The 25,436-nt window shown below is 40.7% G+C and overlaps 1 protein-coding gene across 2 annotated transcripts in view; it reads left to right on the top strand.

The window, feature by feature from the left end:
* dhx9 (DEAH (Asp-Glu-Ala-His) box helicase 9) overlaps positions 1 to 25,436 on the top strand; it is a 65,802-nt gene that overhangs the window by 33,432 nt on the left and 6,934 nt on the right. For both annotated transcript variants that reach the window (XM_078407590.1, XM_078407591.1), the window contains 15 exons: positions 261 to 452; positions 1,869 to 2,010; positions 4,606 to 4,688; positions 5,462 to 5,618; positions 7,130 to 7,233; positions 8,412 to 8,625; positions 9,224 to 9,318; positions 9,644 to 9,717; positions 11,046 to 11,198; positions 11,961 to 12,121; positions 14,382 to 14,493; positions 18,174 to 18,335; positions 18,461 to 18,588; positions 21,307 to 21,536; positions 24,054 to 24,169. In XM_078407590.1, coding sequence (XP_078263716.1) covers positions 261 to 452; positions 1,869 to 2,010; positions 4,606 to 4,688; positions 5,462 to 5,618; positions 7,130 to 7,233; positions 8,412 to 8,625; positions 9,224 to 9,318; positions 9,644 to 9,717; positions 11,046 to 11,198; positions 11,961 to 12,121; positions 14,382 to 14,493; positions 18,174 to 18,335; positions 18,461 to 18,588; positions 21,307 to 21,536; positions 24,054 to 24,169 — 2,123 coding nt within the window. The remainder of the gene's footprint in view (positions 1 to 260; positions 453 to 1,868; positions 2,011 to 4,605; positions 4,689 to 5,461; positions 5,619 to 7,129; positions 7,234 to 8,411; positions 8,626 to 9,223; positions 9,319 to 9,643; positions 9,718 to 11,045; positions 11,199 to 11,960; positions 12,122 to 14,381; positions 14,494 to 18,173; positions 18,336 to 18,460; positions 18,589 to 21,306; positions 21,537 to 24,053; positions 24,170 to 25,436) is intronic.

Genomic DNA, 25,436 nt, shown 5'->3' with positions numbered 1-25,436 from the left:
CCGGCTTACGATGCTTCGACTTTCGATATTTCGACTTTGCGATGGCGCAAATGGCAGCGACCCGTAGCGAGCCACAGCTCGCTTCCGGCCTTGTGATCACGTATATTAAATGCATTTTGACTTACAATGTTTTCGGTTTGCGATGGGTTTCTCGGATCTCCGTTGTACGCTGAGGAGCACCTGTATTGAACCCACTAATTGATTATTTTTAAACGTGCAATTGTCTTCTAACTGACAGTTGGATTTTGTTTCATACACAGATACTGAGTGATAGAACCCAACTGCCGGTCAAAAACTTTGAAGCCGCAATTCTTGAAGCAGTCAATTGTAGTTCAGTAATCATTATTCGAGGGCAAACTGGATGTGGTAAAACTACTCAGGTCCCTCAATACATTCTGGATGATTATATCAAGAAAGGGAAAGGTTCCGAATGCAACATTGTAGTCACACAGGTGCGTGAGAAATACTTGTGGAAGACAGGCCACCAATGTACTATTTTAATGTACAAGTTAGTCTCTTTGCTTGTCCACTTAATTTGCTTCGACTCCATCTGCAAAGGAATGGATTTGTTCACTTGGTTTTAGATAAACCTACAGTGGACAGGTTATTGCAGTTGGATACATAACAAAGTTATAGGGCCTGTCGTGCATCAATTATAGATTACAGAATGTTCCTGAGTATGCCACTGGTGTCATCCACCTCCCCGACATCTGTCTGAAAATGAACCTGATTGTTCATAATCCTGAACTGAGATTTGAACTTTGTTAGGATTGTGATGACATGGATACAAAGCTTATCTCTACCCTGTCTCAGCTTGACTGCTGCTAAAAATCACCTCCATGTTGCCTCTGGATCTGACAATTCCAATAGATTGTTTGCTAGTGTTGCTTTATTTACAAAATCGGAAGCCATTCTAAAGTACTACCAGTATACTATCGTTCCCCTCAGGCACGAGTGAAATCATCACATTTGTGTTTGATTACTCACACTGCCTCCTAGCTTAGCAACTCATCAGATTTTAAAATTATTTTCCTCATCAAATTATTTGCTTTTCTGCCCATTCCTATTTCTTAAACATTACTAAATCGTATAACCCTTCAAGACATCCACCTTCCTTTAGTTTTGGCTTTTTGAACATGCTCAGATTTAATTGCTCCAACATTGAGAGGTGTACCTTCAACTCCCAAAGCCCTGACGTCTGAAATTGAATCCTAAACCTCTTCTCCGCACCCACTTTTAACAATCATTAAAATCAATTTTCGATTCAGCATCAGTTTTTTTGGTTCATAATATTCCTGCAAAGTGCCTTGGGATCAATTTGTACTACTAATAATGTTTTAAATATGAGTTGATTTTCCACAGTTCATAAACTCCAATGTCCATATAGGTTTGGGTATGTTTATCTGTGCAGTCCATTTTTGTGTATAATTCGAAACTGATGGAGTTTCTCAATAGTTTAGAAGCTTTAGAGAAGTTCTTGAAATATCTGGGAATCACAAAAAAAAAGATATTGTTCTCTTTTCTCACCCATCTCAAAAAATGCTTCCAAATAACTGAACATCAGCTTGCAATTTTAAGGTTATTGTTTAGAAATTATGTGTAGGTCATAGATAGCACACAAAAAAATTGTAATGCACAATTTAAATGAATATAAGTATTTTTCTGACACAAAGGTATATTATTTTTAATGTGATAGTTAATTATTTAAACAACTATAAAAGTAAATGGAAAAAATGTTAATTTCAATTTCTTGTAAGCATGAAGCGGATTAGGTACTGTGAGAATACATACAGATGTTTTGTAAGGTAAACCCTTAGTACTGGAAGTTATGTACATCACGCTTTCACTGTTACATTGTCCTTTTCCAGCCTCGACGTATTAGTGCTGTGTCAGTTGCAGAGCGTGTTGGTTATGAACGAGGAGAAGAGCTGGGCAAGAGCTGTGGTTACAGTGTTCGGTTTGAATCCATATTGCCAAGGCCACATGGCAGCATAATGTTCTGTACTGTAGGTTGGTATTTGCATGACAGCTATCTTACAGTAACATTTACCATTGTCAGTCCTTGTAGACCATATCACTTTAATTTTTACTTTTTATGATTTGAAAGCCTTGTACAAGATGCAGATATTTAGGGAAAGCTGGAATGGCACACGGTGGGGAAGTTTTAATTTTGGAAGCAATTTTTTTTGAAGCTTAGCTTTAATTGGATTGTTCCAAATCGTTGTCTTACTGAACTAAAATGAGACATTGGTTATTCAGACAAGAGCTGAGAAAAAATCTCTTCTTTCGACGGCAATGCTTCTACAGAATTCTTCAACCAAGAAGGCTGTAGAGGCTTGGTTATTGAGTATATCCAAAACTGCCATTGAAAGATTTTTTAAATAGTAGGTAAATTAAAAGATGGAACTGATACAAAAAAAAATGGAGCTTAGATAGTGAATGGCAGAGAAAGTGTAGGGACCAGTGGTCTGCTTCTTTTTCTTAGGTTGATTTAAAAAAAATTAAATTCTGTTTGCAACGTTTGTGACCATCTAGTCATTAACAGCTTCTGTGGTCTGGAACTTTCTTCCTTGCTATCATTCACACTGGCAACACCGGCAATTGTCTACTATGACAACACAGGAATCTGCAGATGCTGGAATCTTGAGCAAAAAACAAATTGCTGGAGGAACTCAGTGGTCACGCACCATCTGTAGAGAAAATGGACAGAAAACATCTTCGGAACACCGCCTGCCCCCTCCACACCAATGCGCACACATTTCTCACACATCTGCCATCTCGGTCCCATATTTCCCCTATACTTCCCCCCTTTCTTTCCCTCCCCCCGTCCTCTTCCACGACAACCCTCCAGCTTGCATTTCATAATCATAATAATCATCATCATACTTTATTAGCCAAGTATGTTTTGCAACATACGAGGAATTAGATTTGCCAGTCATAGTAATAAAAAGCAACAAGACACACAAAATACATTTTAACATAAACATCCACCACAGTGACTTCTCCACATTCCTCACTGTGATGGAAGGTGGAAAAAAAAGAAAAAAACCTTTTCCACTCTACCTTTATCTGACTTTTTTGTCCCTTTTTTCACCCCGAGCCTTTGTCACTTACTCCAATCATCTGCCAATCACCCTTCTCATCTGTATTCACCTATCACTTGCGAGGCTTTACCTTTATTTTACTCCATGTCTGAAGAATCGTCGTGACCTGAAACATTGTCTGTCCATTCCCTCCACAGATGAAGCCTGACCCATTGAGTTCCTCTAGGCTTTTGTTTGTGGTCTTTTCTATGATCCTGCATTTAAGTACAAGTTATCTGTGATTATTACTGAGACTCACACTGAGCTCAGATGAATACTGTATCCACAATCAACTTGTAAACAACGTTACTTTTCTGATCTACTTAGGCTACATAAAATGCATCACGTTTTTGATATCCCTTGCTATTCTGTAAAATAATTCAGTCAATTTAATCAACTCCGAACCTCGTGTAACAAATTATGCTAACTCACCTTAATTAAATAGTACTTTTGCAAAAACTAACACTTGTTTTAATAGACCGTAGGGGAAGAGTGGTGTCTGTTGTTGCCATTTGTCCACTATAACCAAGTAAGTTATTATAGTATGAAGTTGAAACAAAGAACTCCAGATATTGGCTAATATGCAAAAGGGCACAAAGTGCTGGAGTAACTTTGTGAGTTAGGCAGCAACCCTGGGGAACACGGGTAGGTGACGTTCGGACCCTTCTTCAGACTGATTCAATCTGATTTACTGCAGCAGTTTGTTTTGTTTCACCTTAAAACTAAGCGCTGGCCTGCACTAACGAGCTCCTCCCCATCAACTACCCTACAGGTTGGCCGAGGTGGCCCACACCACAGCCTTAGTCTGCCGTCAATGACAAGGCACACCCAACCACCGCTAGGCCCCCTCCTCTTTTCTCCCACCAGCCTCTGCCACCCTGCCCGCTCCTGCCCAACAGAACTTTTGCAATTAGAGATGCTGGGCTCTCTTTTCCAAAGTTATCTGTCTATATCTTTTTCCTTTTTTATGAATGCCAATGTCATCTTAGTGGTCTTCCAGTCCTCCAATGCCACATATGCAACCAGAAAGGATTGAGAAATGATAGACCCTGTGCGATTTCCTCCCTTGCTTGTTTTAAATGCTTGGCCTGTCTATTTCTATGCTTGGCAATTTATCAATGTTTAATTTTAGAGCCCTCAGTTGAACTGGATGGCACTGTTTTCCAACTTGTGAACTGAAACCAATTCATCTTCAGTTCAGGAAGGAAGACTTGAAGAAATGTAAAAGTCCAACTTTGAAGAGAAATTATCACTATTGTCTTTCTGGTTAAAGGATTAGGTTGATGTTTTTTCACAATAGGAATATCTTGCAGATTTCAACGTGGTGAGCCTTTAGTGAGGTGGCATAGACGTGGGGTCAGATATATATTATCGCAGTTAATAACAGAGCTTGAGCAGTATACAGATAAGTAAAATTACACCACTACATGGGTCAGGCCCAAACCATGCAGTCTTCCCAAAGATAGACATCAAATGTAATGCTTTGTTCTTAGTAAATATGATGCATTTTATACTATTTTAGGTGTACTGCTGAGGAAGCTAGAAGCTGGCCTTCGTGGCATAAGTCATGTAATTGTGGATGAAATTCATGAAAGAGATATTAATGTAAGTACCTGAACTCTATGGGATGTCTTGTTAGTGGAGGTCTATTATTGACATTCTTTATTGACCCTTTTTTACAAGCCACCAGTTGGCAATGTAGTGCATTTATTACTTTCACAATCTATCCCTTTGCCTTTACAAACTTTGAATGCGATAAAGGGCATGGTTTATATAATCTTGCAGTACTGCCTCAATTTTCCGATTTCTTGATGTTTATCAATTATGTGGCATCTTGAATCCAGAAATTTCCCCTCAGCCTGAAAAATAGTTTTATGTTTATGATTTTTTTTCCTAAACTTCGAAAGATTTATTACCAAAGAGTATGTGCCAGATCATGATCTAGAGATCCTTGCTTATTTGTCAATCACTACAGTAATGTGGGTAATGGTGGGTTGTTGTTCTATATCAACAAGATATTTTTGACAAAATGTAAAAGAACAAATTTTCTCTTTAGGACAATCGATGAGAAATTGGTGTGATGTTGAAATGCCTAAATCAATTTTCACTGCAGAGTTGCTTGGGATATATCTGTGGATTGTATTTCAAGGCTTGAACCTTGACCAGGGCTTGATTGTAGATACTTGCCTAAATAGTTTAAGCTTTCCCCACTTTGGATTTCTCAATGAGTGTGCCAAATATCCCTTTCTTTGAAGAGTTTGTTAACCCAGTTCCAGTGCAATTATACATCTTTGATTATTTTCCAGTGTTCAATAATCTTTGTATTGTATTGAACAGTTCAATTTTGTAAATCAAAATTATCCATAATTTTCTTTCAGACTGATTTTCTTCTTGTGGTTTTACGTGATGTTGTCCAAACATACCCTGATATCCATGTTCTTCTCATGTCTGCCACCATTGACACGACCATGTTCAGAGAGTATTTTTTTAACTGTCCAATAATCGAAGTGCATGGAAGAACATTCGCTGTTCAAGGTACATAATAATCTTGCAATTTTATCCTTTCTAATGGTTTGTGCATCTTTTAAAGCACGTTCTGTTTGTGCGTGAGCCACAAGAAACTGCAGATGCTGGTATCTTGGTAAAATGCAAAGTGCTGGATTAACTGCAGGTCAGGCAGCATCTGCAAAGGGAAAGAATAGGTGATGTTTTGGGTCATCACAATGATTGTAGTGGGGGTGAGAAACCTGGAAAAAAGGTGGGGTTGGTCATAGCCTGACAAATGATAGGTGAGTGCAGGTGAGGAGGGTTTGATTGGCAGATGAGTGGAGTAATTGACAAAGGCTAGACTTGAAAAGAAGACAAAAGAATGTCCGATCAGGAGAGAAAGGTAAAGCCAGAGGGAGGGATAAAGGTGGAAGAGTGGGGGAAAAGAGGAAGATATTGTGGGAGAAAAGGGTACGCATCAGGGCGCGGTTGGGATGGGTTTTGGAGCATAGGAAGGGGGGGGGAGGGATGATGTTACGTTAAGTCTGAGAAGTTAATTTTCTTGGGTAGCCTCCAACCCAATGGTATGAGCATTGAATTCCCCATTGTTAAGTAACGCCTTCCTCCCCTTCCCCCTCTCTTTTTCTTGTGCCCCAAATCCTTCTCCCTACTTTGGTGTACACCCATTTCTCCCACTATCTTGCTCTCCTTCCTCCCTCTCTTGCCCATCTTCACTGTCCCCTTCCACCAATATCCTTGCCTCTAGCTTTACATTTCACTCCTCTCTTCATCTCATACCCTTTTCGCTCCTTATCATCTCTAGCCTTTGTCGCTTACTCCATCCATGTGCCATTCAAACCTTCTCACCTTTCTCTATTTGCGGGATTCGTTCCGCCTGTGCCTCTTTTCCAGCTCTCTCCCTCCAACTACAATCAGTCTGGAGAAGGGTCCTGACTTACAATGTCACCTATCTATTTTCTCCACAAATGTTGCCTGACGCACAAAGTTGCTCCAGCTCTTTGTGTTTTACTCCAATGTGTGCATATTGTTTTAGTTAACAGAGTAAGTAATTTAGTTGAAAGAGAGTTTAATGAGAAAATGAGTTGATTTCTGACACATCAATCATCATTCTAAGAAAAATCTTCAAGCTAAAAGTTTTAATATTTTTCTCCCAGGGAGAATAGTAAATGTGACTGATTTATTAGTAGCTATTTTCATGCTTCATGACTAGATTTGCAAATATTTGTGTGAAATAATTGTTTCTTAGTTCAATCCCAGTTGGCTGACCCTTTATGTTAAGTCTGGGTTTTAGATGCATCTGGGTATTGATCATTCGAACAATTCAGTACATCTTTGTAGCATATGTTTAATTGTTACGTCTGTCTGATTTGTGGGTTTGTCTGCTGTTGAAATCAGCCTAAACTATTAACCCCCGGCTACAGATTTTTACCATTTGTAATCTGTGACCTGCCTTTCTTGATTTCAAATTATAAGGCAGATTTTTGTTATTTCTGCTTTGATTAATTTACTACTTCAAGTACTTTTGCTGATTATTCTAGAATATTTCTTGGAAGACGGTATCCAGATGACTCGTTTCGTTCCTCCTCCGAGGGACAAGAAGAAAAAGGACCGAGATGAGGATGGTGGTGGTGATGATGAAGAGGTAGAAACAAATCTGGAATTTCATTGGAGATATTTAAACTCTCAATGTATAAATCTCCACATCTTAATATAATAATAATACTACTAAAACTCTGATTTGTATGTATGTTTGTAACAGTGATTTCGGCTGATTTCTGCAAAACGGTGAACCGTAGCGCCACAATTTTGCACCGTCTTAATCACCACGCTGGACGCTTGCCGAAAATGATATTTTTATTTAATTCGGTCGTATATTTTTAAAGTTACAGAGGTTTAAAAGTCATAACTTTTTTTCTCTCAGTTATTTCGGCTGATTTCGGCAGAAATGGTGAACCATAGTGCCACGATTTTTGCACCGCCTTAATCACCACGCTGAATGCTGCTGGAAAATGATATTTTTATTTGATTCGGTCGTATATTTTTTAAGTTACAGAGGTTTTAGTAAAAAAAAAATAATTCTGGCCGTTTTTTCCATGGCCTTCAGCGTGTGACGTCAAAATGCCCATTCACTCCCCTCCTACTGATTTATTGAAGGCTTTCAGCGTGGCGCTGCTGTGCGTCTCTGCTCCTCTCCCCTTGCTTCTCTCCTCTCTCCCACACCCGGGAGACCCTCTCCCCGCTATCCCCCCCCCCCCCCCGGACCTTTCACTGATGCTCCCCCCCCCCCCCCCCCCCCCCCCCGGACCTTTCACTGATGCGCACCCCCCCCCACCCCCCCCGGACCTTTCACTAACCGCTCCCCCCCCCCGGACCTTTCACTGATGCGCTCCCCGCCCCCCCCCCCCCCCCCCGGACCTGTTGGTGCTGGGGGCAAGAGAGAGTAGGGGAAAGGGGTGTGATGGGGAAAGGGGGGGTGGGGGAGAGTAAGAGTGTGTCTGGGGGAGAGAGAATGTGGGGGTCTGAGAATGGGGACTGGGGAGGGGGACAACAGGGGTCGTCCGGAGGGGGCTTGGTGGTGGGGGAAAGAGGGGTACTGGGAAAAGGGGAGCTCTTGGGGAAAGGGGGGGGTGTAGGGAGAGTAAGATTGGGGTTGGGGGAGGAGAGAATGGGGGGTGTGGGAATGGGCCCAACTCTTTGCTAGTTGTCCTTTAAAACCAGCAATTGGTCAGAAAAAAAGTAATGTAGACATTATTATAATTCAACATACTTGATTCAATTTAAATGAAATAAATACCATTTCTTCCACTTTTATTGTTACAGGTTAACTGCAACAACATTTGTGGTGATGATTATGGGCCAGAAACCAAACGTGCTCTGTCTCAGATGAGTGAAAAGGAGACCCCATTTGAACTAGTCGAAGCATTACTCAAGTATATTGAAACATTGGATGTAGATGGGGCAGTTCTTATTTTCTTGCCTGGGTGGAACTTGATTTTTGCCATGCAAAGACATCTGGAAGTTAATTCACACTTTGGTTTGTGCTTCTCTTTTTATGCAAGCTATTTTCTCCAATTTATTTGCTGATCTGAATAATGTTTATTTATCCTCAGTCCAACTTTTATGACATGTGATTTGAGAGTAATTATGGTTTTCCTACTGTCCATAGTTTAAAAAAGGATATTAGCCACATTCATTTCATCATAACACCTAGAAAGGTGTGAAATAAAAGTAGTTTTGTTGTATTTTATCTTCCAAAATTTTATAAACGTGTTCAGTGAATACTAAGAATAACTATTTTGACTATCCTGATTGATATCAATATAGTTGAGAATTGTGTTCGGCTGAGACATTTTGATGTGCAACTTACTATGGAAATGATCGTTCTCATAAAAATTCTCTGATATAAGATAACTAAGTAAAACAAAATTTAGAACGTCAAATAAGTTTCCGAATCTTAAACTTGTCAATTATTAAATGTATATGTAAACTGCAAAAATTAATGTTAATATTAAAAGAAAGTTACCTGACTTATTGAAGCATTTTGTAGAATACTTTTTAAAGGTAGAATATGTTCTTAATGAGAAATAGTGAAGTATTTTAGTGAAGCACTAAAACCTTTTTCTACTTAACAGGAAACCACAGATACAGAATTCTGCCATTACATTCGCAGATTCCAAGAGAGGAACAGCGCAGGGTGTTCGATCCTGTACCGCCAGGAGTGAGAAAGGTTAGATACAGTAGTATATTCTAATTTAGACACGAATGAGAATTTACTCTTGTTATTAGTTGATAACATTGTATTTAGAGTACAACTACAAATTTTTTTAAAAAACTGAATTCTGGTGAGGGTGGAATGAAGGGTAAATTGTGGGTTGTGGACCTATAAAAGGAATATAAAGTAGGCTTTTCTGTAATCAGCACTGAATCAGCAAAAAAACTGCGAGGTAGATGAAGCTTTTTCAGTATCCTTGCAATAAATATTAAGCAGTGTGGAATTCTGTGAAACAAGTCAAATATATGTGCAATGATCTTTTTTAATTATTCTTCACCAGGTCATTTTGGCCACAAATATTGCAGAAACCAGTATTACCATCAATGATGTGGTTTATGTCATTGATTCATGCAAGTACGTCATTATTTACTTTTTAATTTTTAAGCAAAATATACATTTGCAAATATTTGAATAAATAAATTGCCGGAGTTCATATGAATGTAACAGCAACTTTAATGTTTCAGAATCTCTCTAGAATCATAGAGCATGCCAAACCGGCCCTTCGAGCCAGGTTGTCCATGCCGACCAAGATGCCTGTCTTAAGTTAGTCTCATTTGCCTGCTTTTGACCCTTGTCCTTCTAAACCTTTCATAAAGTGGTTTCGAGAAGAATCTTTTTAGAATATGGTATGTATTTTGAAAAGATATAGCAAAAAAATTCCGCATAGCAACTGTCAATGAACATTTGCTCTGTTCCTGTATTTGGATGTGAGATTGGCCAAATAACAACAAATTTATGAATCCTTCCAAATACCACATAAAAATATAATAAAGCACAGAATTAAGCCGTTTGTCCACGTGCCAGCTTTGCAATTCCGTAAGATCAAGGCTGATATTTTTCATCAGTTCCACATACCTGTACTAACCCTCTACCCCATGATTTCCTTCATATTCCTCAACATAACAGGAAGCCTCCATTGTTCTGGTAGGTAGAGAAATCCAGAGTCATTACCTGGGCGAAGCGATTTATTTTCTCATCTGCCTTGATGAATGATCCCTTATTTGTGAAGGGATGCAAATATTAGTTATTATACTAGATAGGAAGCAAAGTTTTTAAATAAGGGCGCAAAAAATTAATTGGATATTCTGGAGAAGATTTTGGAAGAAATTGAGGGCAGAGGGGAATTTTTTAAGAAAGTGGAAGTTTGTGAAAGACAGTGAAACCATCGAGTTTAATACAATCTCTGTCTTGATACGCAAAGGTCAATAAATATTCATTCAAACAGTTGAACTTCTTGCTCCACATAGGCTAAGAACTGATTGGTATCCTCACCCATTCCTGGCAGAGCGCCACTATCACATCAGCTTCAACATGAATCCCTCTTTCAGCGGCCCCGTAATTCAAGAGAAAATAAGCTTGCCGTAATTTAGCACGACTACTGTGATCCTCTTGTGCTTTTAATAAAACATAAAGTTCTTGTGTAGGATAGACATGAGATTTTTTTGCTTGTAATTTGTGAAGAATTTATAAGCAGATGATGAATGATTTGCCATTGCTTCAATTGATGGTTCATCTTTTGCATGCCGGAATTGTATTTCTTGAGTTCTTGAGTTTTGATATGATATCGTGCCTTAGACATACCTAAAGAAATATTCAGAAATACTCAGAAATCTTTCATTAACAAGTTTGAATTGGTCATTCTCATGTTAACTGTGTTCATTTTATTTACATGTATTTTTCAGGCAAAAAATGAAGCTTTTTACATCTCACAACAATATGACCAACTACGCCACAGTGTGGGCTTCCAAAACCAATTTGGAGCAGCGACGGGGTAGAGCAGGTCGTGTCCGACCTGGCTTCTGCTTCCATCTCTGCAGCAGGGCACGATTTGAGAGGTATGAATGAAATAATTGATTTTTAAAGTCCAAAATGAGCAGAAGTATTTATAAGTGAGCCTTACATTATAGGTCACTGAAGTTTGATCTTCAATAGATTTGTATTCAAGTTTTAAATTGGTTGAAATAGGTTTAAATTTGCAGAGGAAAGAAATGCTGGAGTAACTCAGCGGGTCAGGTAGCATTGCTGGAAGGCATGTTAGTTGATGTTTCGGGTCGGGACCCTTCTTCAGACTGATTGCAGGATTGGGAGGAATGAATGAGCGGAGGGGCAGGCCAAAGCATGGCAGGTTATAGGTGAACAAAGACTAGGGGGTGTTTGCTCGGCAGTTGGTTGGACAAAGGCCAGAGATGAACACACACAAGATGTGAGATAGAAGGTTAGAGATTTGCAAAATTGTGTAGCCGAAAGATTGGCGAGGTGCGAATTGTTCAGGAATGTAGATGGAGAAGGGGGGGAGGGGAGAGGAGAGATACGTGCAAGGTCAGCTGGGGCTTAGGGGAGGGGCAGTGTTTGGTAGAGGTTAGATAAAGTTGGATAATTCGATGTTCATACCGTTGAGTTGTAAGCTACACAACGTTCCTCCTGTTTGCATGTGGCCTCACTCTGGCAATGGAGGAGGCTCAGGACAGAATGGGGAGTTAAAATGGTTAGCAACTTTTTCAGAACTAATTATCAATTAATATGGAAAAATATGAATTTCTGAATAGTATTAGGTTCTGGTGGTGTTTCACTAACAGTCTAACTTTGTCTACTCTCAGACTTGAGACGCACATGACTCCTGAGATATTCCGCACGCCTCTTCACGAAGTGGCTTTGAGCATCAAACTTCTTCGTCTGGGAGGAATTGGACCATTCTTGGCTAAAGCAATTGAACCCCCACCTTTGGATGCAGTTATTGAAGCAGAACACACTTTGCGAGGTGAATCCTAGTTACATGATATAAAAGCTGCTTTATATATAAAACTAATGGTTACTTGTAAAGGGTGAAACTACCTTGCTGTAAATTACCGCTAAATTGTATTTAAAAGTTGTGCAACTTTGAATGGGAAATACTAGAAAGAAATTAAGAGACATACACTTGCATTGTGATTTGTATTGTGAGATTCTGTTCTATTTAATCATCGGTAGATAGTTCAGTAATATTGAAACATTGAAAACCTAAATGGAAAGGACAGTTGTATTAACATCAGTACAGATTGAATTATTCATTTATCCAAACTAGTATTCATCATGACCCAAATTACTATTTTATCCCAATTAGAAAGGGGGATTGAATGGGAAGGATGAACCATTCACTGGTAACTGAGGAGGTAATGAAAAATGTGAAATCAAAATTGGAGAAAGTACTGGAGAATGTTCAAGTTGGAAAGGGTGCAGAGATTTATGAGGATATTGCCTGGGCTCGAGGGCCTGAGCTATAGGGACAGGTTGAGAAGGATAGCACTCTATTTCTTGCCGCGCAGAATGAGGGGTGATCTTATGGAGGTGTACAAGATCATGAGAGGAATTAATCAGGTAGAGAGTCTCTTACCCAGAGTAGGGCAATCGAGAACCAGAGGACATAGGTTTAAGATGAAGGGGGGAAAGATTTAACAGGAACCTGAGGGGTAACTTTTTCCACACAAGGTGGGTGTATGGAATAAGCTGCAGGAGGAGGTAATTGAGGCAGGTACTATTTCAATGTTTAAGAAACATTTAGACAGGTACATGGATAGGATAGGTTTAGGGGGGTATGGGCTAAACGCAGTCAGGTGGATCGTGTCGCTGGGACATGTTGGCGGGAGAGGGCAAGTTGGGCCGAAAGGCCTGTTTCCACTCTGTATGACTCAATGACTATAATCTGAAAACGTTCCATTCATTCTGACTCTCAGATTTCTCTCTGATTACTAGTAATTGCTCATATTTACACACTTCACCTAATACTATGAGCTCTTGCCTCGTGCACCAGCCTTTCATGTTGCATCTTATCAAATGCCTTCTGAAAATTCTAAAACACTGCATGCTGGTTTTCTTCTATTAACTTTGCTTGTTACATCCTCAATGAATTCTTGCACATTAGTCAAAGATGAATTTCCCTTAGATAGATACCAAAAGCTGGCGTAACTCAGCGGGCCAGGCAGCATCTCTGGAGAGAAGGAATGGGTGATGTTTCGGGTGGAGATCCTTCTTCAGACGAGCCTTCAGATGAATTTCCCTTGTTGACTTGTTATGATTGCACTAACCTTCTCCAAACGAATAGCTAGTTTCTTCCAGAATTTTCCCACAACAGATAATATGCTAATAGGCGTAAAGTCCCATCACTGCTCCCCAACCCACTGATCTGCTCCCAGAGTTGGTGAGCTGTGAGCTTTTTCAACCAATTGCTATGTTACATATGTAACCACTCTCGTTTAGACACGTCCTTCAAAGCCTTAGGAATAATACTGTCCCACTACCTTTCCTAATATCTTGAACCTTGTGACAGGTTATTAGAATCAGATACAACATGGAAGCAGTCCCCTCAGTCCAATGAGTCGATGCTGAACACAAAGCATCCACTTTCACATTAATCCTACCCTGACCCATCTTGCTCCCATCAATGATCCCCATCCCTTTATCCTCCACCACTCATCCACACGCTATTGCCAATTTACAATGGCCAAATAACCCATGTCCTTGGGATATAGGTTGTTACGAGTTCTTCCATACATGGTGGAGCTACTGCCTCACAGCTCCAGAGACCCGGATATGAACCTGCCCTTTCGTACTGTCTGTGGAGTTTGCACTGTAACCATGTGGGTTTCCTTTGTGTGCTCCTGTTTCCTCTGTGTGCTCCTGTTTCCTCATATATCCCAAAGACGTGTGGGATTGTGGGTTAATTGGCTGCTGTAAATTGCCCCCATTATGTAAGGAGTGGATGAGAAAGTGGGATAACAGAACTAGTGTGAACGGGTAATCAGTGGCCAGTGTGGACTCAGTGGGCTGAAGAGCCTGTTTCCATAGTGTATATCTAAACTAAACTATTTGAAGCCAGCCCATCTACTGACTTGCTCTCTCTAATAGGCATTTGCCAACTTGATCAGTATAGACAAGGTGACTGTTTCCATACTGTATAGCTATGACTGCACACCAAATGCATTTAATAAGCATTTAATATATTGGATATGGTGTGGCTTAATAAAAGTTATTCTCTTTCTCAGAACTTGATGCTTTGGATACTAATGATGAGCTGACTCCATTGGGCCGTATCCTGGCTCGTCTTCCTATTGAACCACGTCTAGGCAAAATGATGATTATGGGCTGCATCTTCCAGTAAGTTAACACAGAGATTACTTGGAAAGTATTGTATTCCTGAATCCAATGCAGCAATCCAAGGCTGTCCCTGGTTTATGAGCCCGGCTTATAGGCACCTGTACATATATTTGTTAATTCCTATGAATATCTGTTTCTATTGCTATCTGTTTCTTGTCAGTCATATGTGCTTTTGTTTCATCACAATACTATGGAGGTATGATTACCATATACTGGGTAGACACAAAATGCTGGAGTAACTCAGCAGTACAGGCAGCATCTCAGGAGAGAAGGAATGGGTGACGTATTGGGTTGAGACCCTTCTTCAGATTGATGTCAGGGGAGGGGGTGGGACAAAGATAGGATGTAGTTGGAGACAGGAGGACAGTGGGAGAACTGGGAAGGGGGAGGGGAAAGAGCGGGACAGAGGAGCTATCTGAAGTTAGAGAAGTCAATGTTCATATCGCTGGGGTGTAAACTGCCCAAGCAAAATATAAGATGCTGTTTCTCCAATTTGCACTGGGCCTCACTATCACAATGGAGGAGGCCCATAATAGAAAGGTCAGACTGGGAGTGGGAGGGGAAGTTGAAGTGCTGAGCCACCGGGAGATCAGGATGGTTAAGGCGGACTGAGCGAAGGTGTTGAGCGAAATGATTGCTGAACCTGCATTTGGTCTCGCCGATGTAGAGAAGTTGACATCTGGAACAGTGGATACAATAGATGAGGTTGGAGGAGGTGCAGGTGAACCTCTGCCTCACCTGGAAAGACTGTTTGGGTCCTTGGATGGAGTCGAGGGGGGAGGTAAAGGGACAGGTGTTGCATCTCCTGCGATTGCAGGGAAAAGTACCTGGGGAGGGGGTGGTTTGGGTAGGAAGGGACGAGTGGACCAGGAAGTTACGGAGAGAACGGTCTCTGCGGAAAGCAGAAAGGGGTGGAGATGGGAAGCTGTGGCCAGTAGTGGGATCCCGTTGGAGGTGACGGAAATGTTGGAGGATAATTTGTTGTATACGCTGGCTGATGGGGTGGAAGGTGAGGACAAGGGGGACTCTATCGTTGTTACGAATGGGGAGAGGGGGAGCAAGAGCGGAGCTGTGGGATATAGAAGAGGCCCTAGTGAGAACCTCATCTATAATGGAGGAGGGGATCCCTCGTTTCCTATAGAATGAGGACATCTCTGATGTCGGAAGAAGGGTCTCGACCCGAAACGTCACCCATTCCTTCTGAGATGCTGCCTGACCTGCTGAGTTACTCCAGCATTTTGTGATATCTCTGATGCCCTAGCATGAAACACCTCATCCTGGGCGCAGATGCGGCGTAGACGGAGGAATTGGGAGTAGGGGATAGAGTTTTTACAGGAAACAGGGTGGGAAGAAGTGTAGTCAAGATACCTGTGGGAGTCAATAGGTTTATAGTAGATGTCGGTCACTCGTCTCTCCTGTGATGAAGATGGTGAAATCCAAAAACGGTAGGGAGATGTCGGAGATGGTCTGTATATTTAAGAGCAGGATGGAAATGAGTGGTGAAATTTATGGTCAGTGAGTTCTGCATGGGTACAAGAGGTAGCACCAATGCAGTCGTCAACATAGCGGAGGTAGAGTTCGGGGATGGGGCCAGTGTACGTCTGGAACAGGGATTGTTTGACGTACCCGACAAAGAGGCAGGCATAGCTAGGGCCCATGCGAGTGCCCATAGCTACGCCTCGGGTTTGGAGGAAGTGGGAGAAGTCAAAGGAGAAGTTGTTGGGTTAAGAACCAACTCTGTTAGGCGGAGGAGAGTATTGGTAGATGGAGATTGGCTGGTTCTGCGGTCGAGGAAGACACGGAGGGCTTCAAGACCATCCTTGTGGGGGATGGAGGTGTAGAGTGACTGCACATCCATGGTAAAGATGAGGGAGTGGGGGCCTGGAAACTGAGTTATTGAGGAGACGGAGAACACGTGAGGTGTCTTGGACATGGGTAGGGAGGGATTTGACCGGGGGGGATAGGATGGAGTCGAGCGAGGTAGGTGGAAATTAATTTGGTGGGACATGAACAGGCAGAAACAATGGGTCTGCCAGGACAGTTCTGTTTGTGGATTTTAGGGAGAAGTTAAAATCGGGCCGTGCGGGGCTGGGGAACAATAAGGTTTGGAGGCATTAGAGGGCAGAGCGCCGGAATTGGTGAGATCAGTGATAGTGTTAGTGATTAAGTTCTGGTGCTCGTCAGTGGGGTCAGGGTTCAAGGATAAGTAGGCGGAGGTGTCTGAGAGTTATCGTCTGGCCTTTGTCCAGTAGAGGTCAGCGCGCCAGACTACCACAGCACCTCCCTTGCCAGTGGGATTGATAACTAAGTCAGTTACCTTATACTGATTGATTGTGTGTATTTTCCGAGTTAGGAACAAGATCAACATGAACATTTTTGTAACTCAGGGATGATCTACTATTTGGATCCCAGGAATTGGAATGTGCCACATGAGGAACTGTGAAACTGATAAGCGATTTATTGAAACAAAACTCGTCTTTAATAATAATTGGCTTCTTTGTCTATAGATGACACATTTACCATACTCTTGTTATACTTCACATTAAAGATATGCAAATGGAAACCTGAGTTTTGAGTTATCCACGATTTTTAAGACAGGATAAACCCTCATCCTGACAAAACTTTCTGAATGTCACTACATAGCGGATTCTTATTGAATAATTTTTGAAAGTTTAACTTATTTATAAAACTTGAAATGTTAGGACAGATTCAACCCACTTAAGTCTTGTTAGTCCTGACATATTGAAGTCTGATATATTCTGAACACTTATTTCGTTTCTGTGTACACAGTTCCTACTGTTATAGAGTGGAAGCAATGAAGGATATCTTGGAGTTCTGGCATTTTTGATGTTATATTACTTTACCTTTCAACAGTACGGTGGTTATGTATCTAACATGTCCAATGGTCATTTATTAAAGTATATTGCTATTGTGAGATTGTCAGTCCAAAGAAAGTTTTAGGCATACATATTTGATATAAAAGCATAATATGCACTTTGATCCATATGTTCTGCTCGTTCAATAATTGTGAATTATTGGTTTCTGAGAAAGTCACAGTATATTTATACTCCAATATTCCTTTCATAATAGTAGGTAATTTGTAGGTAGGCAACAGTTGAGCTTATAGGACTAGATATTACAATCCCTACTATAATTGGCACCTTCTTAATATCTTGAGTGGGGGTAGGGGTTACAAAATGCTCCAAGTGGACAAACATCAAACACAAATACGCTGTAAGATTTTAATCATATGCAGGAAATGGGATTATGTGGGAACACAAAACCTCTTTGATATGTTTTGCACACTATCAAGAAAGTTCAGGGATATTACTTTTAGATTCCTTAAATTTGATAAATGTGAGACTTAACTTACGATATGAATTTCTAATCAAATCATCTTTGGTTGCAAGAAGAATTAGGTTTGGATTTGGAGCACATGTTTTTAATTATTTCCTGTGGATGGTGGGTTTTCCTTGGAGCTGAATTAAACTAATGATATTGCTCCATAAGCATTAGCTGTGTGGGAAATCTGTTCCCTTTTTGCCTTTCTGATTTTATTTGAATGTTCTTAGTTTGACAAATGTGTTAATCTGTATTAGAATTTCTTTAGTTACGAATGAGGTTGGAAAGGTGTTCCTGTCGATGAGGATTTAATGGTGAATTGTTTTTCTTTGTTGCAGTGTTGGTGATGCTGTGTGCACCATATCTGCTGCTACCTGTTTTCCAGAGCCTTTCATTAATGAAGGCAAACGCCTTGGCTATGTGCACAGGAATTTTTCAGGAACCAGATATTCAGATCATGTGGCCCTGCTGTCAGTTTTCCAGGCCTGGGACGATGCAAGGTATTCCAATGATGAATAGAGAGACTGATGATCAGTCAACTGCATTTCCATTGTTGTATAGTATAGGGCTGTGGTAATTCTGTGAAATATATTTAATTTGAGCACTTCTATTTTCTGCTTTCTAGAATGGGAGGAGAAGATGCAGAGATACGATTTTGTGAGCATAAAAGATTAAACATGGCTACTTTGAGGATGACATGGGAAGCTAAGGTTCAGTTGAAGGACATCCTCATCAATTCTGGCTTCCCTGAAGGTAAATTTATCTATTTTTTGATCATGTCAAATCTGTTTAATGCCGATGTAACTATTATAAGTAGCTGGTCATTGTGACGTCAAATAGAAGGATCCATTTCAGTTGATGCAGTGTGTTTCTGGATCGGTTACGCATTCTAGTACGTTATCTTAGTGAAGACTTTTTTCAAGAAAAAGGAACAGAGCACATGGCCGAGCACTTCAACTCCCCCTCCCATTCCCAGTCTGACCTTTCTGTCATGGGCCTCCTCCAGTGCCATAGTGAGGCCCACCGGAAATTGGAGGAACAGCACCTCATATTTCGCCTGGGCAGTTTGAAGCCCAGTGGCATGAACATCGACTTCTCCAACTTTAGATAGTTCCTCTGTCCCTCCCTTCCCAGATCTCCCTCTATCTTCCTGTCTCCACCTATATCCTTCCTTTGTCCCGCCCCCCTGACATCAGTCTGAAGAAGGGTCTCGACCCGAAACGTCACCCAATTCCTTCTCTCCCTAGATGCTGCCTGACCTGCTGAGTTACTCCAGCATTTTGTGAATAAATCGATTTGTACCAGCATCTGCAGTTATTTTCTTATACAATAATACAATTGTTCATTTGGTGAGAAAAAAATAATCTCTTGTTTTTTTTAGACAATGGTCTTGTTAAAGTGTGTTGTGGGTGAGCACCGGGGTAAATGCCTTCAGTCTGTCAGAGAAGCAAATTATTACAGGAATCATGGAATCTTAAAAACTTAGGGCATTGCCATTTACAATATTAACTTCATGCCACCACTTTAAAAGAACTATTGAGGTAGCCACACATTGTCCTCGCATCAAAATGATATTTTGCCTTCAGATATGTTTCAGTTTCTCTTTGAAATGTGACTGTTAAATCTACTCTCACTGTTCTTTGAGGTTTCTTTTTACTTCAGTGGCATGAACCAGCTCCCAATCCCTTGATTCACTTAATATTCAGAATCTATCTATTGATCTAGTCTTGGGAAATTAGGAGGGGCAAGTGGATGAAGTGTTCATGGATGAGCCTTTTGTGACCAGCGACCTCTGTTCTATTAGGTTTAAGATAATTATGGATAGGAACGGGGAGGGCCTATGAGTTAAAATTCTAAATTTGGCAAGGCCATCTTTGAAAGTATAAGACAGGAACTCGCTCAAGTTGATTGAAACAGATTGTTTGAAGGAAAAGGGACATCCAAAGGGGGATTTTAAAGTGTGTTAATGAGAGTCCAGGTCATGCATGTTTCTATTATAATTAATGGAAAGGCAGGTGAGCGTAAGGAAGCTTGGATGATGAGGGAAATTGAGGCTCTGGTCAAGAGTAAGAAGGAGACATGGGGCAGGTGTGAGCAACTGGCATCAAATATATCCCGAGAGGAGTTTTGGGAGCCGAGGAGCAAGATAAAGGAAATCAGAAGGGGAAAAAGGAGACTAAATTAATTAAGACAGGGTTAAAATATAAAACACAGCACTTTGAAATGCACTAAAAGAGGCTTGAAACTGGTAATTTTGTGTGTAAAATTTCAAACAAAATCCAATTTTTTTGATCCCCTTTTTTTTTGTTGCCCGTGGGCCCCTTATTGTTTGTCCTCTATATCAGTGATTTGGATGAGAATGCACATGGTATAATTAACAAGTTTGTAGATGTCATTAAAGTGGGTGGTGTAGAAACTGAAGATGGTTGTCAAAAATAAATTGCAGTAGGTTCTTGATCGGTTGTGCAAGTGGGCTGAGGAATGGTTAATGGAATTTAATAACAGAGAAATGTGAGGTGTTACATTTTGGGGTCTAATGTGGACAGGACCTAATGTGGGTAGGACTCTGAGCGTTGGAGAGCAGAGGGATCTAAGGGTGCAGGTGCATAGTTCCTTGAAAGTGGTGTCACAGGTGGAAAGGGTGGTCAAGATGGCTTTACTTACATTGGCTTTCAGCAGTCAGAGTATTGAGTATAGAAGTTGGGAGGTCATGTTACAGTTATATAAGATGTTGGTGAGGCCACATTTAGAGTATTATGTTCAGTTTTGGTCACCATGTTGTAGGAAAGATGTTGTCAAGCTGGAAAGGATGCAGAGAAGATTTACCAGGATGTTGCCAGCACTTATTCCTTGGAACGCAGAAGGATGAGGGGTGATCTAATAGAGGTGTACAAAATCATAAGCGTAATAAAAAGGGTAAATGCAGTCTTTTGACCAGAGTAAGGGAACCGAGAACCAGTAGAAGTAGGGAGGGAAGATTGACTGGGGATGTGAGGGGCAACCTTTTTACACAAAGGGTGGTGGGTGTATCAAACAAGCTGCCGGAAGAGGTAGTTGAGGCAAGTACTATCATAATGTTTAAAAACCATTTAGACCGGTACATGGATAGGGTAGGTTTTGTGGGGTATGGGTCAAAAGCGGGCAGAAGGGACTAGTATAGATGGTGCATGTTGGTCAGCGTGGGCAAGTTGTGCTGAAGGACCTGTTTCCACACTGGATGACTGTTTCCTGTCTTGAATATACTCAATGAGTACATCTTCTTGAGAAAACTGCAAAGGTTAACTACCCTCTAGCTGAAGATTTTTTTTCATTTTGGTACTGAATGGCAGATCCTTTATATTGTGATTTGGGCCCTGGATCATGCTATCTGATGTGTTCCTTGATATGATAGGAATTGGGACAGAATAGATGCTTTTTCAATAAGTATGACTTCAATATTGATCAATGCTTTTTCCCTTCCCTTCTAAATAGACTGTCTGATGACTCAAGTGTTTAACAATACTGGACCAGATAATAACCTTGATCTGGTTATCTCACTTCTTTGCTTTGGACTTTATCCAAATGTGTGCTACCACAAGGAAAAACGAAAAATATTAACAACAGAGGGTCGTAATGCACTTATCCATAAGTCTTCTGTCAATTGTCCCTTCAGCAATCAGGATACAAAATATCCTTCTCCCTTCTTTGTGTTTGGAGAAAAGGTGAGTAATAACAGCTACACACTTCTCATTGTCCAGAGCAAGATCTGCATTTGCATCATTATTTTACATTCAAATGTTTTGTTGCCATATTCCCCTTGATTCCATTTGTACAGTATTTGAAACAAATTGGAAACATAGTGGGAACTGTAATTATTTTGATTTTTTTTCTCACTTTACCAATCTTGGCAAGGATGTGAAGGTCAATTTGATGTGCTTGTATTTGGGGCCCTTGAAGAGCATCAAGGTGGATAAACCACCTGGGCCTGATATGATCTATCCCAGGTTATTGACAGAGGCAACAGTGTGATCCTGGATGAAGATCTTTGCATTTTCTCTTGCCGTAGGCGAGCTCCTGGAGGACAGGAAAGCTGCCAGTGGTTTTCCTTTGTTTGAGAAGGGAAGTAGAAAGAATCCAGGGAATTATAGGCTGGTGAGCCTCGTGTCAGTGGCAGGGAAGCTATTGGAGAGAATTCTATGGGATAGCATCTACTCCCATTTGGCAGAGAATGGGTTAATTAGGGACAGTCAGCACAGCTTTGTGCACGGCAGGTGGTTTCTTACTAAGTTGATTGAGTTTTTTGAGGAGGCAACAAAAGTGATTGATGAGGGTAAGAGAGTGGATGTTGAGCCTGCATGGATTTTAGTAAGGCATTTGATAAAGTCCTCCATGGTACGCTGATCCAGAAGATTAGGATGCATGGAATTAGCAGTGACTTGGTCTTATGGATTCATAACTGACTTACTGAGAGAGTTGTGGGAGAAGGACAATATTCAGGTTGGAGGTTTGTGACCAATGGAGTTGTGCAGGGATCTGTGCTGGGACCTCTGTTGTTGATGATATATGTAAATGACTTGGATGTAAACATAGATGGGTTGATTAGTATGTTTGCAGATGACACCAAGTTTGCTGGGGTTGTGGATTGTGAGGAAAACTCAAAAGTATGCAGCAGGAGTGGATCATCTCCAGAAATGAGGGGGAGAAATGGCAGATGATTTTTAATCTGAGCAAATGTGAGGTGTTGCACTTTGGGAAATCGAATGTAAAGGAAAAATACACAATGATAAAACCTTTAACTCAGGTTTAACTCACCTTTAACTCAGCATTGATATCCAGAGCAATCTTGGTGTCCCAGTCCCATAACTCTCTGAAAACGGCAACACAAATAGATAAGTGAGATACAGAGAATATGCTTGCCTTCATTGGACAGGGCATTGTATAAGAATCAGAAAGTCATGATGTAGGTTTATAGTACTTTAGGCTGCATTTGGAACATTGTGTGCTGTTCTGGCCACCCCATTACAAAAAGAATATGACGGCTTTGAAAAGGGTGGTTTACCAGAATGTTGCCTGAATTACAGTATTAGCAACTAGACAGGTGTCAGAGGTTATGTGGAGAAGGCAGGAGAGGAGGGAGAGATAGATCAGCCAGGATTGAATGGCAGAGTAGACTTGATGGGCCGAATGGCCTAATTCTACATCTATTCCTTATGACCTTAACTACGAGAGGTTGGACTGTTTTGTCTAGAATGCTGGAGCTTTGAAAGAGACCTGATAAAAGTGTATCAAATGATGAGAACATAGATGTATACAGTCAGAACCTTTTTCCCAGGATGGGAATATTAAATGCCAGTGGGCATAGCTTTAAGGTGAGGGGGGCAAAGTTTAAAGGAGATGTGGAGGACAAGTTTTTTTTACACAGAACGATGAATGCCTGGAACGCACTGTCAGGCGTGGTGGTAGTGAAGGCAGATACGATAATGGCATTTAAGAGATTTGGATTGGCACATGGATATGCTTATAGCTATGGAAGGATATGGATTACGTGGAGGTAGATAAGGGTTGGTCATGGCACCCCGTAGGACCTTTTCCTGTGCTGCACTATTTTATGTTTTATGTTCATTGAGCCAACAGACTGAAATGTAAATGTTATAGATTGCAACTTTTTAAATTGAGTAAAATCAATTAACTGGTTGCTGTACAAATTGAATCAAATTTAAAGTTAGGCTTATTTTAAATTGAGCACTCCAGAAGAGGTCATTCTCCCAATTTGGTTCCAGTGCTATTGGTGTAAGATGATAATGTTACAATAGATTCCCGATTCTTGCTGAATTACAATGTTTAATGGAGGAAGTTTAAACAATGGATGCAATCATGTAGTTTAATGCAAAAGTTCCCTCTTGAATGTTTTTCCCTTCTTTGGTCTTTTTTGGAAGGCTGCAGTCTAAACTTGTGCACAAGCTATTTCCAAAATGAAGCAGAGAACGTGAATAAAACTTGTTTTGGAACTGTACTTGAGAATTCTATTCTACCTCATAAAAGTTAGTGGACTTTGAAATTGGTTGCCTGGAAAGATTTGCATTCAAATCTTAATCTGTTCACCAGATACAGTCTTTGTAGGGAAAATTTGTTCAGTCCTATAATTATTATTTTTCTTTTAAAAAAAAAAAGATGTTGTTTGAAAAATTGGCAGCTTGTCATATTACTTGGGTAGTAGTGATTGGTTATTTCTTTTCTAGATCCGAACCCGTGCTGTATCCGCAAAGGCAATGACTTTAGTTACTCCACTCCAGTTACTCTTTTATGGTTCAAAGAAGGTGACAGGAAACGGTGAAATTATTTTGATGGATGAATGGTAAGTAACTTTGACGTTTACAGTAATTTAATTTTTATCTCTGTTAAAGAAGAATATCAAATTGGTATCTGAGATATAATCTACAGTCAAACCTGCCCCTTCGACCCAATTCATACATGCCGAGTTGGGATGTTGCATCTAAGCTGGACTTAGTTACCCATGTTTGGCCGATATCCCAATAAACCTTGTATGTGTCTAAATGTCTCTTAAATGTTATTATAGTAGCTTCCTCAACTATCTCCTCTGGCAGCACGTTCCATATACCCACCACCTTCCGAGTGAAAAAATTGCCCCTTGGGTTCCTATTAAATCTTTCCCCTCTCACCTTAAACCTATGTCCTCTGATTGTTGATTTCCCTAACCTGGGTAAAAGATAGGGTGCATTCACCCTATCTATCCCTCCTCATAATATTATACACCTATAAGATTACGCTTCAGCCTCCTGTGCTCCAAGGAATAAAATCCTAGCCTGTCCAACCTTTCCCTATAGATCCCAAGTCCTGGCAACATCCTCGTAAATCTTCTGCATTCTTTCCAGCTTAATGACATCCTTCCTTGAGCAGGGTGACCAAAACTGAACACTATACTCCATATTCAACTTGTTATTTATGGGAGTATTGTTCAAAAATGTTAATTTAATTTTAAAGTTATAAACATTGCTGGCAAGCTCAGCATTTTTTGTGCATCCCAAGTGCTCTTGGATTGCACCATATCAGTTGCATTTCATGCTTATACCTCTCTGTTACCTTGATTTGCCTCCACTTTACACTTGTCTTTGGCCTTTTAAAAAACATCAAGTTAACACTGTATTGATATGTTTCTATTCAGTTAATACTTGCTGCTTCTTCAAACGTTGCCGATTTAGATTTTTTTTTAGATTTAGAGATACAGCCCTTCGGCCCACCGAGTCTGCGCCGCCCAGCGATCCCCGCACATTAACACTATCCTACACACATTAGGGACAATTTTTACATTTACCCAGTCAATTAACCTACATACCTGTACGTCTTTGGAGTGTGGGAGGAAACCGAAGATCTCGGAGAAAACCCACGCAGGTCACGGGGAGAACGTACAAACTCCGTACAGACGGCGCCCGTAGTCAGGATCGAACCTGAGTCCGGCGCTGCATTCGCTGTAAGGCAGCAACTCTACTGCTGCGCCACCATGCCGCCCTACCCCCGTATGCATTGAGATACTCCCCTTCATGAGTAAAGATCTGGAGATACTAAAATGCAAATTATGGCGTATCATTTAACTTGTGTCCTAA

This window comes from Rhinoraja longicauda, chromosome 11 (genome assembly GCF_053455715.1).
Source record: "Rhinoraja longicauda isolate Sanriku21f chromosome 11, sRhiLon1.1, whole genome shotgun sequence".
NCBI lineage: Eukaryota > Metazoa > Chordata > Chondrichthyes > Rajiformes > Arhynchobatidae > Rhinoraja > Rhinoraja longicauda.
This window is presented reverse-complemented; position numbering and strand designations above follow the sequence as displayed.